At 49.2% G+C, this 16,721-nt stretch overlaps 1 protein-coding gene across 3 annotated transcripts in view; it reads left to right on the top strand.

Moving 5' to 3' along the window:
- Nucleotides 1–16,721, top strand: part of tab2 (TGF-beta activated kinase 1 (MAP3K7) binding protein 2) — a 32,819-nt gene that overhangs the window by 12,533 nt on the left and 3,565 nt on the right. For 2 of the 3 annotated variants that reach the window (XM_048986567.1, XM_048986566.1), the window contains exons 2-7: nucleotides 10,831–11,021; nucleotides 11,985–13,593; nucleotides 14,571–14,731; nucleotides 15,162–15,255; nucleotides 15,928–16,023; nucleotides 16,380–16,478. In XM_048986567.1, coding sequence (XP_048842524.1) covers nucleotides 10,920–11,021; nucleotides 11,985–13,593; nucleotides 14,571–14,731; nucleotides 15,162–15,255; nucleotides 15,928–16,023; nucleotides 16,380–16,478 — 2,161 coding nt within the window. In that variant the 5' untranslated portion in view covers nucleotides 10,831–10,919. The remainder of the gene's footprint in view (nucleotides 1–10,830; nucleotides 11,022–11,984; nucleotides 13,594–14,570; nucleotides 14,732–15,161; nucleotides 15,256–15,927; nucleotides 16,024–16,379; nucleotides 16,479–16,721) is intronic. The other variant, XM_048986568.1, reaches the window with a different exon arrangement.

The following is a 16,721-nucleotide window of genomic DNA, read 5'->3' on the forward strand; positions in this document are numbered from 1 at the left end:
GGAGGTTTTGGGAGTTGTTTCGTTTTTTTTTGGGGGGGGGGGGGGGTAAATGAGGCATCATCTGGTTCTTGACACCTGTACGATATAATGCCTGGGGGAAATTCACTTCCTGTTCTTTCTGGAATTTATTTATTTACTTTCGGGGGGGGGGGGGGGGGGTCAACGCCTTCTGAAAATAATTTCCTCGTTTTGTTCTGGTCCCATGTGTTCAGAAGCTCTCTATGCTGCTAGGTGGGTTTGAAAAGACAACATGTCTGGCTGGTGAGAATGTCGTCTGCTACAGTAACTGCGGTCTTATCAGCATATTGACATGTTCTGTTGTCTGCGCCTTAAGGCTGCTCCATATGTCTGTTAGAAAGGCATTATTGCTCTTTTTGGGGAAGTAGGCTTAGGCTACACACAGCACAATATAGCAAAGATTTATGAATTGGCTTTCAGTTCAGCCTTCTAGCCTACAGTTTACATGGTTTAAAAAAAAAAAAAAACAACATTCAGCGTATTTAAACATTGGTCATAATGGTGGTCCGTGGCTAGGGCTTACCATGAGTTTGCGAACTGTTGCTTTAGATTCTTAGATGGTTTTATATGATCCCTGACCTGCTTTTAAATAATTAAATCTTGCTCATTGATCAAAGAAATACCGCATTTGGCGTTGCATGTATGTGTGCCGAGAGGGCTTATCTCGTATATATCGCGTTTAATTTTTTTAATATTGCCTATCCCTACCGCTTTCTTTTTTTTTTTTGCATCATTGAAACTCGCAGAGCTTGTGGATAGAGACATTACTTTTGTGTTTTATTCTGTGGAAAACGAAAGATTGATCTGCTGGTCATATTTGATAATGAATTAAAAATCTTGCATAAAGGAATGCGGTAGTTTCATTAGTTAACTGCAAACTTGCAGTAGTGCTTTAGGCTCCAACCAGTTTTCGCTGTGCAAATAATGTAATAATGTGTGAATGAGCCTGGGTGAATCACTTGCTTATGTCAGCCTCCTGTTTGTAAATGATCAGCACATTCAAACATACCTAGAGGTTTATGTTGCGGTTGTGGTGTAGGCTGTCATGGTTAAAGCTTATGAAGGCTAATGAGATTTTGTGCTTATCCCGCTTTTATGGTATAGTTTTTGAAATAAAGGGATAATGCCGTTTGACACTCAAAAAATGCAGCGACCTTAACTACAAATACTTAATTAATTGGAACAATATTGTTTCAGCTGTGTCAACGGTATTATTTAGCTACGTTGGACAGGATCATTTTATCGTTTTTGGCTTCAAGATGACTTTGTAAAGTTAAAGCGACTACGAGGGCAGGTCCCTGCACTCAATATTGCTTTACATTTTCTAAGTGAATTGTCTAGCTTAAACGTGATTGAACCCTGTTACCCTCTTTTCCTTCCTCTTTTTCAGTGCCCGGTGGTGAGCTGTTGTTTTGTGCACGACATGCATGAACATATAGCACATTTTTGTGACTTACAAACGATTTTCCTCAATTGTGCAGTTTTTTTTTTACTTTTGAAAATTCTCCATCTTTTTTTAAAAGTAAAATATCAAGTTCGTAGCGGAAATAAAACGTAATGCTTAGTGGCTGAAGTTGATGTTTTTGTTTTTCAACTTTGTATTTTTGGTCTGAGTTGTGCTCTCGACATATCATGCTTTGAGGACGGGTGGCGGGCCCTTGGCAAGGAGTAGCTTTCAGGTCTTTTGTAGCTTCACGGTACTGAGGTGTGTGAAAGTTGACCAGAGGCTTATGTCCTGATTTCAGCACATCTCTCTGTGGTCTATCAGAAGCAAGGAGAAATACTGCTTCTGTTTTTCTCTCTTGTATGTTAAGGCTTTAAGACTCACTTTTAATCGTCCTTTAACTCTACAGCAATGTTCAAAACCTCATGCAGCGTGGGGTCAGTTTTTTGGAAGCTTGACACAGTTTGCTGTATTCTTTCAAAACGCTTCTTCCTGTATTCTGTGTAACTGGGTCGTAGGTCACTTGCAGACTTGCACTCAGTGACGGTATGAGAGCGCCCCGCCCTCTGAGCGGAGTGGTGGATTACTTGAGAGTGTTGCAGTTGGTTCTGATTAGACACGGAGGGGAAAAATGTCCACGCATGTATATGTAGCCCCTGCCATTCCGGCACCACAGCATGGAAGGTCCCGGAACTGTTCTGTGGGATTCAGCAGCATTGTCGGACTTCCAGAAATCGCAATCTTCGCTGAACCTCGCAGCCTTCTCATTTTGCTGTCGCTAGCACTGGCTGTTACCGATGCTGTGTGGGTCTGCTTATCATCCTTGCCGGGGTGAGGATCTGTCTTGACTTTTATCTGCTGCTGCTCTGAATGCTCTAGCTAGAAAGGATGCTGATTTGCATATTTAAATACTGTTTGTTCGGTTAGAGGCCCGGATGGTCTGCTGCAGCTGTTGTGCTTGTGTTTATGTGCCCTGAGATTTCCATAGATACACCACATTCCCAAAAGTATAGGGACATCCCTGCAAATTATTGAATTCAGGTGTTTCAACCACTTCCATAGCCACAGGTGTATAAAATCAAGCACATAGGCATGCAGACTGCTTCTTCAGACACTATTAAATAATCCACGGTCACCTGTTAGTGGTATTATAACAAAGTGGAAGCAATTGGGAACAGGAGCCACGAAGCGGTAGGTCACGTAAAATCACAGAGGGAACGGCGCATGCTGAGGCTAACTGTCTGCAGAGTCAATAGCTACAGACTTCCAAACTTCGTGTGGCCTTCAGATTAGCTCAAGAGCAGTGCGTAGAAAACTTAGGGATTCCATAGCCAAGCAGCTGCATCCAAGCCTTACACCACCAAGTGCAATGCAAAGCGTCAGATGCAGTGGTGTAAAGCACGCCGCCACTGGATTCTAGAGCAGTGCAGACGTGTTCTCTGGAGTGATGAATCACGCTTCTCAGTCTGGCAGTCCGATGGACGAGCCTGGGTTTGGCGGTTGCTGGGAGAACGATACTTGACTGACTGGATTGTGCCAAGTATAAAGTTTGGTGGATGGGGATTATGGTGTGGGGGTTTTTTTCAGGGGTTGGACCTGCCCCCTTCGTTCCTGTGAAAGGACCTCTTAAAACTGTGGCATCCTAAGCCATTTTGGACAATTTAATGCTCCCAACTTTGTGGGACCAGTTTGGGGGTGGCCCCTTCCTGTTCCAACATGACTGCGCACCAGTGCACACAGCAAGGTCCATAAGGACATGGATGAGCGAGTCTGGTGTGGAGGAACTTGACTGGCCCTGACCTCAACCCGATAGAACACCTTTGGGATGAATTAGAGCGGAGACTGCGAGCCAGGCCTTCATGTACAACATCAGTGCCTGACCACACAAATGCTCTCCTGGAGGAATGGTCAAAAATTCCCATAAACCCACTCCAACTTCACATAGCAAGTTGAGTCTGAACCGGATCCGGATAAAAAGTTGTTCAGAAATCGCCACAGATCGGTAAACTGGATCTGCTCTGACCCATATGTGTTTCAGAGTTAATGGTTCATATGTGTGAGGGTTGGTGGTTCAAACCCACCCTCAGCAGAGTGGTTACTGGGCAGGCCCTTGAATGCATTGTGTGTGTGTGTGTGTGTGTGTGTGTGTGTGTGTGTGTGTGTGTGTGTGTGTGTGTGTGTGTGTGTGTGTGTGTGTGTGTGTGAGAGAGAGAGCGAGAGATCACACTGCAGGATCAGTCAGTTTGCTCAAGGGCCTGCCCTGTAACTATTCTGCTGAGGGCAGGTTCGAGCACACTGACTTGATCACAAGCACAGAGGATTAGCCACACACCCGTCCGTTTTTCAAATTTTTTCCAAAAATGGCAAAAAAATATTCACACACACAACACCTGTTTCTGTGTGTTAGTGTCCTCCAACCAATCACTCTTAAGGGTTCACAGCCCTTGCTCTAGGGTCTGCGCTGTGATTATTCTGCCAAGGCTGGGCTTGAACCAGCAACCTTCTGATCACAGATACAGAGGCTTAGCCTGCTGCACCACTCACCACCCCAGTGGGTGTGGCCTGTATATCGTGTATGGTTATATGTTTTTTTTTTTCTTGACAAATAAATGATTAAATCCTGTGTATTAAGAATGGGATGTCATTAAAGTTCAGTTGTGTGTAAAGGCAGGAGTCCCAATACTTTTGGCCATATAGTGTACGGCTATTAATGCACATATGCTGAAAGTCCTCAAAACGGGCAGGACTATCTGCATGCGTTTGAAAGACACTTGCTTTGTAAACTCTCTACCCTATTAAGAGTGCTTTTGAATGTGTTAAATGTGTGTCTTTCATTAGCTGTGTATTTCAAGGATGCCGGCAGACGAAGGCCTTGTTAAGGACAAAAACATTTTTTAGTATACGGTCGAGAGGAGCGGGCCAAGTATTTCGCCCCCATTTCATACTTGCCGTTAGCTAGAAGCGTGGCCCTCCACCCGGCCTGCTAAATAGCGCCGATCGGCTCGCATGCGAATGTAGTGTGTGAGATGTTTCTATTTATTTATTTACTAAAAGGCAGGACTTACCTCTGTTTTAGCGCGAGGCCCAATACACATGCAGTATAGGAAGCACCAGGTGATCCCAAGCAATCCTTATGTACAACCTCTCTGGCAGGTAATTTGGAAATTACACTGGCGTTAAATGTTAATTTTTCTTTTCCCTGCCAGCAATTGTACTAGCATGCAACAGATGAGTCTTGTCCATTGTAAGTTTGTAGATGTACGTGAATGTTTTTATTTGTTTGAAACACATGCATGTACCATAGTCCAAAAGTAGGTGTCAAGAAAGTAGTTTGACCAAGGGGTAATTCCAGTGCGTGTGTTTTTATGCTTTTCACCGGGACTCATGGCAGACTAAGCCATCTTGGGGTGCTTTGCATGGTTGGCTTGAGTCCAACTGGTTTTAATGGGCTCTTCTACTTCACCACCTAAGGAGTGTGGGGGTGGGTCTGGAATAGTCCATTTAACCCAAGAAATATATTCAGTTGTTGGGTAAAATGGACTGGGTATGGAGAAAAGCAGAACCCTGCTGTGGTATTGGACTCCTACATGACCTTGGCAGCACACTCAGGGTTCTGGCTCTGCTGTAGACACCACATCCGCATCAGAAGCCCGCTGGTCTGGGGCGAGATTCTGTTGTAGTCCTGCAGTGTGAAACGCCGTGGCCTGTGTTGCTAGAGAGCTTCTTGGCTGCCCCTGCAGTCACCTGACCCCAGGTGTGCTTGCCCTCTGTCAACAGGCACCTCCTCTTCTCTCTGCTTCCGTTGTGTGTTTTATCCTCTCAGCTGAAGAACGAGAGCTGAGCCTTACAGGGCCTCCGCTCGGGTCCTGCTCCCGTTAATCGCTGGCTTCCTTTCACAGTTCTGATCACTGGTGGTTCTGCTCATGACACTGGCCATATAGCCTTAGTTCTCATGCTTTTCTTTTGGCTAAAGTGTGACATTTAAAGTGTGACATTTAAAATGTCCATTTTTCCCACACAGAAAAATGCCCACAGATGCTAGTTATCACATAGTAGACTAGTAAACAGGCTGCATGAAAGTCTTGCAAGGTAGATGAACTGACCGTGACGTCCTGCTCAAACTGACGGTCTCCTTGGCATTTCTCAGGATCCCCAGCATGAACCCAAAGCTAAAGCGCTTGCCATTCCATTCACATCACAGTCCTGTCAAGCCGGCACTGGACTTTTACCCCTACTGCTCTTAATCAGACGCCAGCTGTGTGCTGGAGCACAGCGGTATTTCGGTTTTCTTCTTTTCAAACCTCAGACCCACACACACACGCACACGTGTGCACAGAGTTGTATTTCCTGCAGCAGGAAAAAAAAAAAAACACCGAACTGGTTTTTGTCCAGCAATAGTAACTCCAAGAGCCAAATGCTCAGCATCCGCCGAGTGGCTGCTTGTGGCATTTGGTGGCTCTTCATTTGTAAAAGCAACACATGACTCCTCTGTCGTCCTTAGACGTGCGGTGATATTGCATGTGACTTACGTTGTCATGCAGATGCGCCTCGTGCTGTCGCGCTTACCATGCTTTCCTTTTGGCTTTGTATTGTTTTAGTCCATTTTAGTGCACATCAAGTGCAAAAGCTGACCAGGCAGTTTTCTCTAGTCACCAGTGCTTTACTTCAACCAAGATTGCATGGGTGCAGCAAGCACATTTCTGCTTGTTAATTCAAAGTACTGTATTGCAGCCTTGGTCTTGATTCCTTGATAGCAGGCTATTAAACGGCAAATTCTGAAATGTGGTTTCGTGGAACTTGCCAGTGCAAGTAGACTAAGCCGCAGTCATTCCGTCTGGGCTGATTTCGCCCCTACGGAGAATGTTAAACCCGCTTCGTTAACGTAATTGTGCTGGGGGAGGGGGAGGGAGTATTTGTTGAAAGAGACAAGCACCAGGTGTTACAGCTTCCTCTGTGGTGAGCAGATTTCTCTCCCAATCTCAGTAACTGACTTGGCCAGTTCAGGACCTTCTGCTTTAATTAGTGTCTCCTCTCCTTTGCGGCTTAACCTGTAGATTTCACTCCAGAGAATTTGCAGCTCTACTTAGCAACATATCCAAAAAAATAAGGCTATGCGAGGAGAAAGGAATAAACGGAGTCTGCAGACGAGTGCCGTAGGTGCAGTACGATTTGGAGTGAATCACCCAGAAGGTCTGATGACTGAGTTGTGGGGAATGCAGTGTTCCGGGGATGGAACAACCTCTAGACGGCTAAGAAGGAAACTGCTGTCCTTGCCAAAGTAACGTATCAGACACTGTTCCCTCGCAGTGCATCTTGAAGCCTTTGTGCTTTGCTGTCATGAAAATTAAGCTCTCACTTCAATGCAAGAAAGTCTATCATTTGGCTGAACTTGTGTTTTCTGCCTTCGTGATGTGCGATTCCAACAGTGTGCAGACAGTTAACGTGCCAGCAATATAGCGGCTCGTGCGATATCTGTGGCAACCCTTGCGCTGCAGAATTTCTCCACTAAGTCCCGGACCTCGGCGAAGTTTCCATATTCAAGCATATTTTGAGTCAAAGCATCCAAAACCTCAACAGGAATTTAAGATGCTTTACGGTACGGTACCGCAGAATTTCCAAAAACAAGCTAAACCTTGGATCAAGTAGAGAGAAGTGTGCTTCCCCTTCTTGTGAAGGTCCAGTCCTGCTTGTGGTGCTCTGGATGTTTTCACCATGCTTTTCCGTGTCTTTGCCATTGGTCTGCTTAAGGGGGGTTAGCTAGTTGGCCCGTCTGGGTCATGTTTCCGTCAGGGTGGTAATCAGAGGCGCACCCCGCATTACTGTGGAGCATGCATTTGAAGGTGGTCTAAGCCAGTGATTCCCAACCGGGGGTACGCGTACCCCTAGTGGTACGCGAGCACATTACAGGGGGTACGTGGAAAAAATTTTTATATTTAATTTCCCTGATGATGGGTAAATATTATCAGCCATTCCATTAGCTGTGCCCTGGTATAGAAAGAAAATCTATCTGGGATGTGTTGCTTAATGAATTAAATGTTCAAGTTATGGAGATTTAATAAAATGTTTTAAATTTGATAATCAGTTGTACGTTCTACTTTTATTGAATCATCAACACATTTGACAAAGGGGGTACTTGTGGTATGAGAAAATCTCTCAGGGGGTACACAATTCAAAAAAGGTTGGGAAACACTGGTCTAAGCCACACAGCAGGCAACTGAAGCTCATCTGTAAATATTTTGCAAATGAATGGTTGTGGTGCAGCCCTTGTGTTCTGGATGTTCTTGTCCACTGTTATTGTGTAGGAAGGGGCTCGTTGCTCCCACGCTCCCTTTAGAGTAATTTAAAACCGTGCTCTTGAGTCTTTGAGTGTCAGTCTTACCAGCAGTCATGGCTTTATCAGTGCTCTGCTCAGGGTTAAAGCCCATAATATCGAAGGCCTCTAACCTTTAGCTGTGTCCAGTCTCGCTGTGCATGGCCATGTATATGCTGCAGGCACTGGGCTAGAACTTTCCAGGCGTGTGAAAGACTGGGCGCCGCTGTCGGGTAGCGAGCATGACTCTGTCTGCACGTGTGCATGAGCATGCTTGAGTAAGAGTGTTTCGTGAACGTGTGCGTCTCTTTTTAATTATTATTTTGTGTCTTATGTGAGGCAGTTCCCTTGTTTATTCTGCTGGCGTCTCTGATAGGCAGGTGACAGCCCCGAGCCGCGCAGGGCTGCGCTCATTCGTTGAGAGAGTCCCGGCACCCTTGACCTGCGACCTTGCTGTCATGTGCAGCACACTCCTCTGTTTAGTATCAGTGTGTCTGAAAACCGTGCAGAATGAACAGAGCAGCCCCCCTCCGCCCACGCACACACACATACTCACTCTCTACCAGTAGCTACGGCTTGGACACACTCCCTCCAGTGTTTCCCTGCAGGACCTGTCAGCTTCAGTGTAGCTGCATGCTGGAGGAATGAAAACAGCGCAGTGCCTTGCACCAGCTGAAAGACGCACTGGGGGCCATTCAGGGCCCTATAACTTCTGCAGCTGTTTGTATAATTCTCCATAGTTATGGTGGGATGGCTGCTTTACTCTAGAGTAGGACTGGCCGCTGTTTAAAAAGAACGCAATATTTCAGTCATATTGCGATAAACTGTTATCAAGTGGTTGCCCACCCCACACTGGCACAAGTGCGCACACACGACACCAAGCTGGGCATTTAATTTAAATTAAGGTGAAACAAACAGAGATTTATGGTGCCGAAAATAGTTCATTGGTAGACCATATAAGGAGTTAAAAAAAAAAAAATCGATGTAATTAAAAACAAAAACTCCATCTTTTGGCGTAGCTTAAACCTGCTTCCACGACAGGTGATAATCGCCATTTAGTCACTGATGGATTCTGATGTTGTCTGATATTGTCGATTTTACCGATAATTTCGTCATATAGCACTAGGCTGCTCTGGAATGTCCATGGCCGAATCTCCTGTAGTTCCCAAGGCCTCCATAAGCCCTTCACCCTGTCCTGATTGGCTTGGATCTTCTCATTTAGATCGACGCCTGTGATGCAGCCGGGTGTTCTGAGAGAAAAAGGACCCATTGAGGAGCCGATTGGCACCCGCTTGCTGGGAGTGGTCTGCCAAAGGGCCTTTTTGTTTACCCCATACCCCTTCCCTGTCTGATGGCCCCTTGGGCTCATTTCACTCTGCCGGGGAGTTGTGTGGGGGAAGGGGGTGCTTATTAAACTGGAATTAAACATGGTGTTGAAATGGAAAGGGGGCTCGGAGGTTTCCTTGTGCTCCGGGAGCACGAGCAGACGCCGCTGTGAGCAGTAACGAAGCAGCACACACGCCCGCTTTCTTCCCATCTCCAGTTCAGTTGCTATCTCTGGTCCGTTTAGGCCCCTGCTTCTAGATCTGGCCTCTCTGTCTTTTTTGTTCAAGCTTGAATCAAGCATGACAGCACCCACCTGCCCGTGCTGCTCACAGGATGCAGCCATTTGCCCATGAAAAATAAAAATAAAAAAACTCACAAGTCCGCAGGCTATGAGGTTAACTATAAAGCTGTAAAACGGGCGTTTGTGCTCAACACCTAGAAGTCCTACGGAATATAATGGTGGAAATACCCTTTACAAGGAAAGCACATTATATGAGAGCTGCTGACCAAGATGCTGCCTGCTCCTTTTACTTGATACTTGGTGACTTTCCTTTAGTTTGCTGCTGGTCTCCTTTTTTAACCAAGTACTTATTGTACTTATTGGAACCGGTTCCTGGTTTTCAGTCCCCTGTACTGGAATACGTCTCTCCACCGGTTCCCACTTCTGACGGCATGAGTGTCTGGGCTGTCCTTTGCCGAACAGGATTTATAGCCGCGCTGACCTGCCATCGCACGTGTATGTTACTCAAGCTGCGATAAGGAATCGCTGCTTGTAATGTCATCTGTTGGGAGAGACCCCCAGGGGCCTGGCTGATTGCCGTCGTCCTCCCGCCCATACGACCGCAGCGCTGCACCTTCGGCTGGGGTCGTGCCGCTGCTGGTCCTGTTCTGTTACTTCTCTTTAATTCTACACCAAAGCCTGTCCTGTCTGTGTTTCGAATGGCAGACTTCGGCCTCTAGTCCACAGGAAGTTTAAGATTAGGGTTCCAAAAAAAAAAAAACGCTTCCATGACTTTTGAGCTGTTCCCCATATAAACCTTCCCCATTTTTTTCTGTTCTCCTCCTCTTTCCACTTGTGGGATTTTTTAAAGGTTTGTGTTACATGCTGAGGTTGTTCCTGCTTGCTGTGCTTCCCCTCCCCCACTGGTTTTGGCACGGCGATGGTAGCAGGGGTCTTGGGGGGATACATCGATTTTGTCCCAAAACCACGCGCCTTGGGTCAGCCCTAGTTTTGGTTCTGTTCTCCGTAATGCGCTGACCGACTGCGGCATTTCCAACAGCGCTGCAGGACGGCGTAGGACCCAATCCCGGGTGGCGCCATATGAGGTTCCGGAGGACCGATCCAGGAGGCCCCTCTTTGCCTCCTCACTAAAGGGCTTGGGCCGCGGGGAAATGTTACTCTGGACCCCAGATATTTGGCTTTTTGAAAAATAGTTTTGAAAGGTTTTAACCACAATTTTGTGTTTTTAAATGAAAAAAAAAAATCTCTGCCCGAGTTTGTGGAACATTTGGCGCATTTTGAGATGTTTTCCACACATGGTCTCGTAAGGCCCGATCCGTCTGCATGCACGGTCCCCTAAGGCCCGATCCGTCTGCATGCACGGTCCCCTAAGGCCCGATCCGTCTGCATGCACGGTCCCCTAAGGCCCGATCCGTCTGCATGCACGGTACGTGAGGCTGTGGACAGAATCACGGTGACACTTGGTGTTGACGCCTCCCCGCCCTCTTTCAGAAGATGCGCGAGCTGTGGACCGGGCAGTGCCACGACTGAGGCCCCAGGCAGCTGAACGGAGCAATCGGTCCTGACCCGGCTGTACACGAATGGCCCAGGGAAGCCAGCAGATTGACATCCAGGTTTTTCACGACCTGCGCCAGAAGTTTCCCGAAGTCCCAGAGGGGGTCGTGTCCCAGTGTGTGCTGCAGGTGAGCTGCTATCTGGCCATTCGTGATGCTCGGTCGTCTCGCCATATAAGGATACATGAGCTCCAGGTCTCGTGTACCAAACCCCACAAGGCTGCCACGAAATCCAGGACCAGCATACAGTTTTTGATAATATAAAAAAAGACATCCACTCATCCTTCACACATTTTACGATCATTTATACATCCGACGTAAAAATATCTGCGGGTATGCAGTTAGCTAGAGGTGTCATGCACCCCACCCTTGGGGCTTTCATCTGGAGTTTCACTGGACGTTCATGGTGCACTTAATGAATCTGTGCTTTGATTTAATAGAAATTTGTCATATGGATGCCAGTTTTTGGAGTTCATCCACCAACAGACTTAAATGTCTCCATTTCAAGCAAGGGGCAACTCAACTGCCACAACATCTTTGGAAAGAGAGGAGACATTGTAGATAAGCAAGGAAAAAAATATGTCGGTGTTGTGGTGGTGCTTTTTGCAGATTAGTTATTGCATTACCAATCTGTTTACCAAATTGCTGGCGTCCGTAAAGTACTGAGAACCCAGCATCCGGAATAATGTTTCATGCATCATCTAAAGTAGGGGTGGGCAGCCTTATGCGCAAAGGGCCGGTGTGTTTGCGGGTTTTTGGGACACCCTTTAGGTCAGCTGTTCACACACAGGTGTGAGGACTCTTCAGCCAATCAGTCCTCTGATTAGTAATCTAATTATGGAGTCGCAGCGAAAACCTGCACACACACCGGCCCTTTGTGCATAAGACTGGCCACCCCAGATCTAAAGCCCTGGAGATTATTGCCCATGCACCTTTGCCATATACACTGCAGGATTACATCGCAGCACGATCGCAACAGCGCAAATTGTCCTGTGTGCCTTTCTGCTTGTGTGACTTCATTTCCGCCGTTAATTATAACGAGCCTCTATAAATATGCACAAATGTGACAAAAATCACGAACTTGACTTTCAGAACAACAACAACTTGCATGCCTGTTGCGAGTACCTGTCCCAGGTAAGCACAGGATACCTGTACGGCGAAGGAAACCTCAGCTTCCCGGAAGAGCCCGGCCTGTCCAGACTCCAGAATCACATGACCCAGTTGAACCTGGGCCTGCATTCTCAGAATGTGCATGTGTCCCCGGCTCGGGACAGCCAGAGGATGAACGGCAGCCGGACTCTCACACACAGCCTGAGCGACGGGCCCCTGCAGGGGTCGCAGCCCAGTGGGCACTTCCTACAGCCCGAGCCGCAGTCCGCCCCCGCGCAGGTGCCTCCCAGCTTCAACGCACTTGGCGTAATGGACGCTGCCCGAAAGCCCCAGCCCCCACAGCACCTGGGTCTCTACCAGCTGGGCAACAAGGGACAGGCACCCCGCTTCAACCCCATAACTGTCACGCTGGCTCCCAACATCCAGACAGGCCGCAACACGCCCACCTCGTTGCACATCCACGGTGGGCCCCAGCCCAGTCTCAACAGCCCCCAGGGCAATTCCATCTACATCCGGCCGTACGTCAGCCAGACTGCCACGCCCAGGCAACAGCTGCAGCAGCAGCAACAGCCTCAGGCGGCCTGGTCCCCGTACAGCCCCGCGACCCAGCAGCAGACCTACCAGATCTCGCACCCGTCCCCGCTGCCCGGCGGCCGGGCACTGCCCTGCCAGCTCGGCTCCTCGCATACCTCAGGGCACACGGCGCAGGGCCACCAGACGTCCCACGTCTACATGCCCATCAGCTCTCCCACGAACCCGCAGGCCCCCCCCATCCTGCAGGCGCCGGCAGCCTCCAGCGGTCAGTATAACATACAGGCCATCACAACGGGCCCCCGCAAGAACCAGATCGAGATCAAGCTGGAATCGCCCCAGCGCAGTAACTCCGCCGCCATCCTGCATCCCGTCGGTGGTGTTCGACCTTCCTCGTCCGCCTCCGCCGCCTCCTCGTCCTCCTCCTGCCCCTCCTCATCCCCCATGGGCACCAGCACCTGCTCCACTGCACCCTTGTCCATCAGCGGGACAGCCCTGAACCGCAGCCAGCCCACCCTGTACATCTCCCCCAGCCCTCCGTCCGCCGCCACCGCTGGGCCCGACGATGCCGCCGCTGCCCCCTCTGCCTCCCGCCCCCAACCCAAGTTCTACATCTCCGCCAACGCAACCGGCGACGATGCCGGTGGACGCAACCCCACCGTTTATATTTCTGCCAATTCTGCAGGGCTGCAGGGCCCTGCTGGCGGGCGCGGTGTCGCGGGACAGGTCAGCATGGGCCCCGCGTACATCCACCACCACCCGCCCAAGTCCCGCTCTTCGATGGGGGCCAGTGGGGCAGTGACCTCCCCCCGTGTAGTGGTCACCCAGCCCAACACCAAGTACACTTTCAAAATCACCGTGTCCCCAAACAAGCCGCCGGCTGTGTCCCCCGGGGTGGTCTCCCCCACCTTCGAGGTCCCCAATATGCTCAGCCTTCCCTCGGAACACTTCGCCGAGACAGACCCCCATCACCTGTCGGACCCGCTGACGGCGCACAGGGAGAGGCCCAGCGAACCGCGCCGGCTCAGCGTCAGCTCTGACGACGCCGCTTACACACAAGGTGGGGGCTGTTTGCTGGGGCAGGGCCTGTTTGTGGTGGGGGGGGCGGTGGGTGAGAGTCGTAAATGAGCCAGCAAGCAAACCAGCAAAGAGAGCTTCACAGTTTTCGTGTGTGCAGACATTTTCTAAGTTTAAATTAAATCACCTGCATGTTACTGTGTCGTTCATTGTAAGTTTTGGGTGGTGCACTGGAGGTCATTGCTGTGAATTCGTGCTCCTTTGCCACGATTTCTGCCTTTTGTAATGAGCCTGACGTCTCTAACCAGCGATTCATGTTCCTTCAAGTTTGCAGTCATGAGCCAGATGCCGTTCTGTGGGAACGTGTAAGCACGTTGCTCTTGTATGATCACGTGAGGGACATCGTGTATGTTTCTACTCGCGAGTAGTAAATGCTTTTTCCACTGCCTCTTGCCAAGACGGAAATCTAACCACAAGCTGTTGTTTATGCCTGTTTTTAACGTAGCATCAACATTATGGGAATCTGAATGCATTTCAGGCAGACTGTATATGCTGCCGCTCTTGTATCCTCGGTCTACTCGATAGGGCTCTTTAATGGGTTGGTAGCAGGGTGAGACCTTCACGGTTTAGGAGTAGGCTCTCACCGCCATTAAGTGGGCTGGCGTCTTCATCACGCCTGCATGGATCACTTCGTTTCCTTTCTGGGAGTTTCTCGTTGATGGGCCCACAGTGACTATGGGTCGCATCCCCTTCCCCCGCGGTTGCCGGTGTCTCGTCTGGAGTCCAAGCCATTTAGGAAAAAGGCAGTTTGGTGTTTTGTCCTCTAGAAACTTTTCTGTTGTTGGGTATCGTAAAAGGCATGATTGTGCGAATTGGCTGGTATTCGATTTGTTATTTTGGGTGTAGTTCAGTGGAATGCGGCATGCCTGAATGTCTCTGTGTGACTCGCACACTATGGGGTCCAGTTGGCCGTACGGTCGCCGAGCCAGTCATCCAGCAGAACCCCTGTCCTGCCCACAGCTCTATTGATACACCAGAAGGCTCGGATGGACAGGCTGTGCCACGAGCTGCAGCTGAAGAAGAAGAAGCTGGAGAAGTTGAAGGAGGAGGTCAACGAGATGGAGAATGACCTCACCCGCAGACGGCTCCAGAGGTCCAATTCCATCTCCCAGACACCCTCCGTAAGTGACCCGTCTGTCCATTACAGTGAAGCTCTGCTTCAATATTTTTCCGCCGCAGCCCGTAATGTGAAAGAGACGCATCCTGTAATTTAGTTTGAGGAGTGACCCCAAGGTGCCTTTGCAAAGAACACTTCCTGTATTGGGACGTTGTAATCCCAACTGGATGAGGATCTTCACACCACGCTGAGAAGTAAACATTAAGCACGGCTCCTGTTGGATGATGGGGAAGCATTAGATGTGCAGAGATCACGCGGATCACTAACACATGGCTTGAAACGCTTTCCCGTGGAATTAACCTCCTGCATGGCTCTCTTGGAAGCATAACATTAATCTTTTCTTGCATTAATTAAACAAGTTAAAAAAAAAAAAAAAAAACTGCTCTCCCACGGTGGGTAGAAAGTGTAACCTTGTGTCATCTCTCCTTTATCAGATTGAGGAAATGCAGAACTTGCGTTGCAGAAACAGGATGCTGCAGATTGACATTGACTGCTTAACCAAAGAAATCGATCTCCTTCAGACAAAAGGTACTCGGGCCCTGTTGTGCTCACCGCACGCTCCCATCGCCGCGGCAGCAATGCGCAGCGCGCCACGAGAGCATGCGTGCCTGCCGAATCCGTGCTGCTCGCATGCCCACGTCACATAGGAAATTCTGACGAGACACTTAACTGACCTTCACGCACCCGGCCGCAGAGTCCTTAAACCTTGCCGACTAACGCTAACATGCTAACACATCAGTGGAATGCATCGGGGGGATGCAGAAGCATTGCTGGCAGCTTTATACGACGGAGGCGAGCTCTCCTCATGGGTCCTCCTCCGGGCAGGAGAGCTGTCGACTTGCGATTTGTTTCCTGAATTGCATCCTGCCTCTAGAAGGCTAGTGGGGGTTCATGGCCCCTGTGACATCAGTCCCCACCCCCAGGCCAGGTTTAGTGGCCCAAGCATGAGCATTTTCACGTGCCTTAGCAGGAACTCCAGACTCGAGTAGCTTTTATGGCAATATGGGGAAAAATGTGTGGTGGGAGGGCTGGAGAGATGGGGGGGACATGTGTAGTCTGGGTATTTTGTTTGGCGTCTAGGTAGGGGAAGCTCCCTTTCTCTGAGGATGTTTGTCTGATGTAGGAAACTGTTTGAGTTTTGTTTGTTTTTGTGTCATGTGTAGAAAATGTCACATAATCACTCGTCTCGATTTGTTACAGGACCACACTTTAATCCCAGTGCAATTCATAACTTTTATGACAACATTGGATTCCTAGGTCCTGTCCCACCCAAACCCAAAGGTACTTTATCTGTGGGTAAGTCTTACAAACCGGTTCGCACTCATTTCTTCCCTGCTTGACCTGTCTTATGTGTGGCCTTCTCTGACGCCCCCCCGCCGTGCAGTCCCTGACACCCAGATCCCCAATATCTAAATCTTGATCATATGAGAAGACAGGTATTAGTTTCCCATTTTATGATCGTAGTTTCTAGAAATGCAGACAAAACTGACTACGCAGTGGTCTGGCTGACTAGGCGTAGCTTGTCGTTCATTTTGCCAGCTCACTGCTGCAGACTCCCTGCTCCTCTTTGCTTCTCTTTCTTTTTCTGTCTCTCTTTCTCATCATGTCACCTCCACCCCACCCTCCATCTTCTGCTGCTGTGAACCGTTCAGGGCCAGAGTGTTTGGGGTCTTTAGACAGGAGGGGAAGGAAAATTAATGTCACCTCCAAGTTAAAGGAGCCCTGTGGCCTCCCTCCTGCGCCCCCGCTCGGTTGGTATCTCTGTGCCTGTGCCCCCTCTGTGCCTGTCCCCCCTCTGTGCCTGTCCCCCCTCTGTGCCTGTCCCCTCTCTGTGCCTGTCCCCCCTCTGTGCCTGTCCCCCCTCTGTGCCTGTGCCCTCTCTGTGCCTGTCCCCTCTCTGTGCCTGTGCCCTCTCTGTGCCTGTGCCCTCTCTGTGCCTGTCCCCTCTCTGTGCCTGTCCCCCCTCTGTGCCTGTGCCCTCTCTGTGCCTGTCC

Source organism: Brienomyrus brachyistius, chromosome 19 (genome assembly GCF_023856365.1).
Source record: "Brienomyrus brachyistius isolate T26 chromosome 19, BBRACH_0.4, whole genome shotgun sequence".
Taxonomy (NCBI): domain Eukaryota; kingdom Metazoa; phylum Chordata; class Actinopteri; order Osteoglossiformes; family Mormyridae; genus Brienomyrus; species Brienomyrus brachyistius.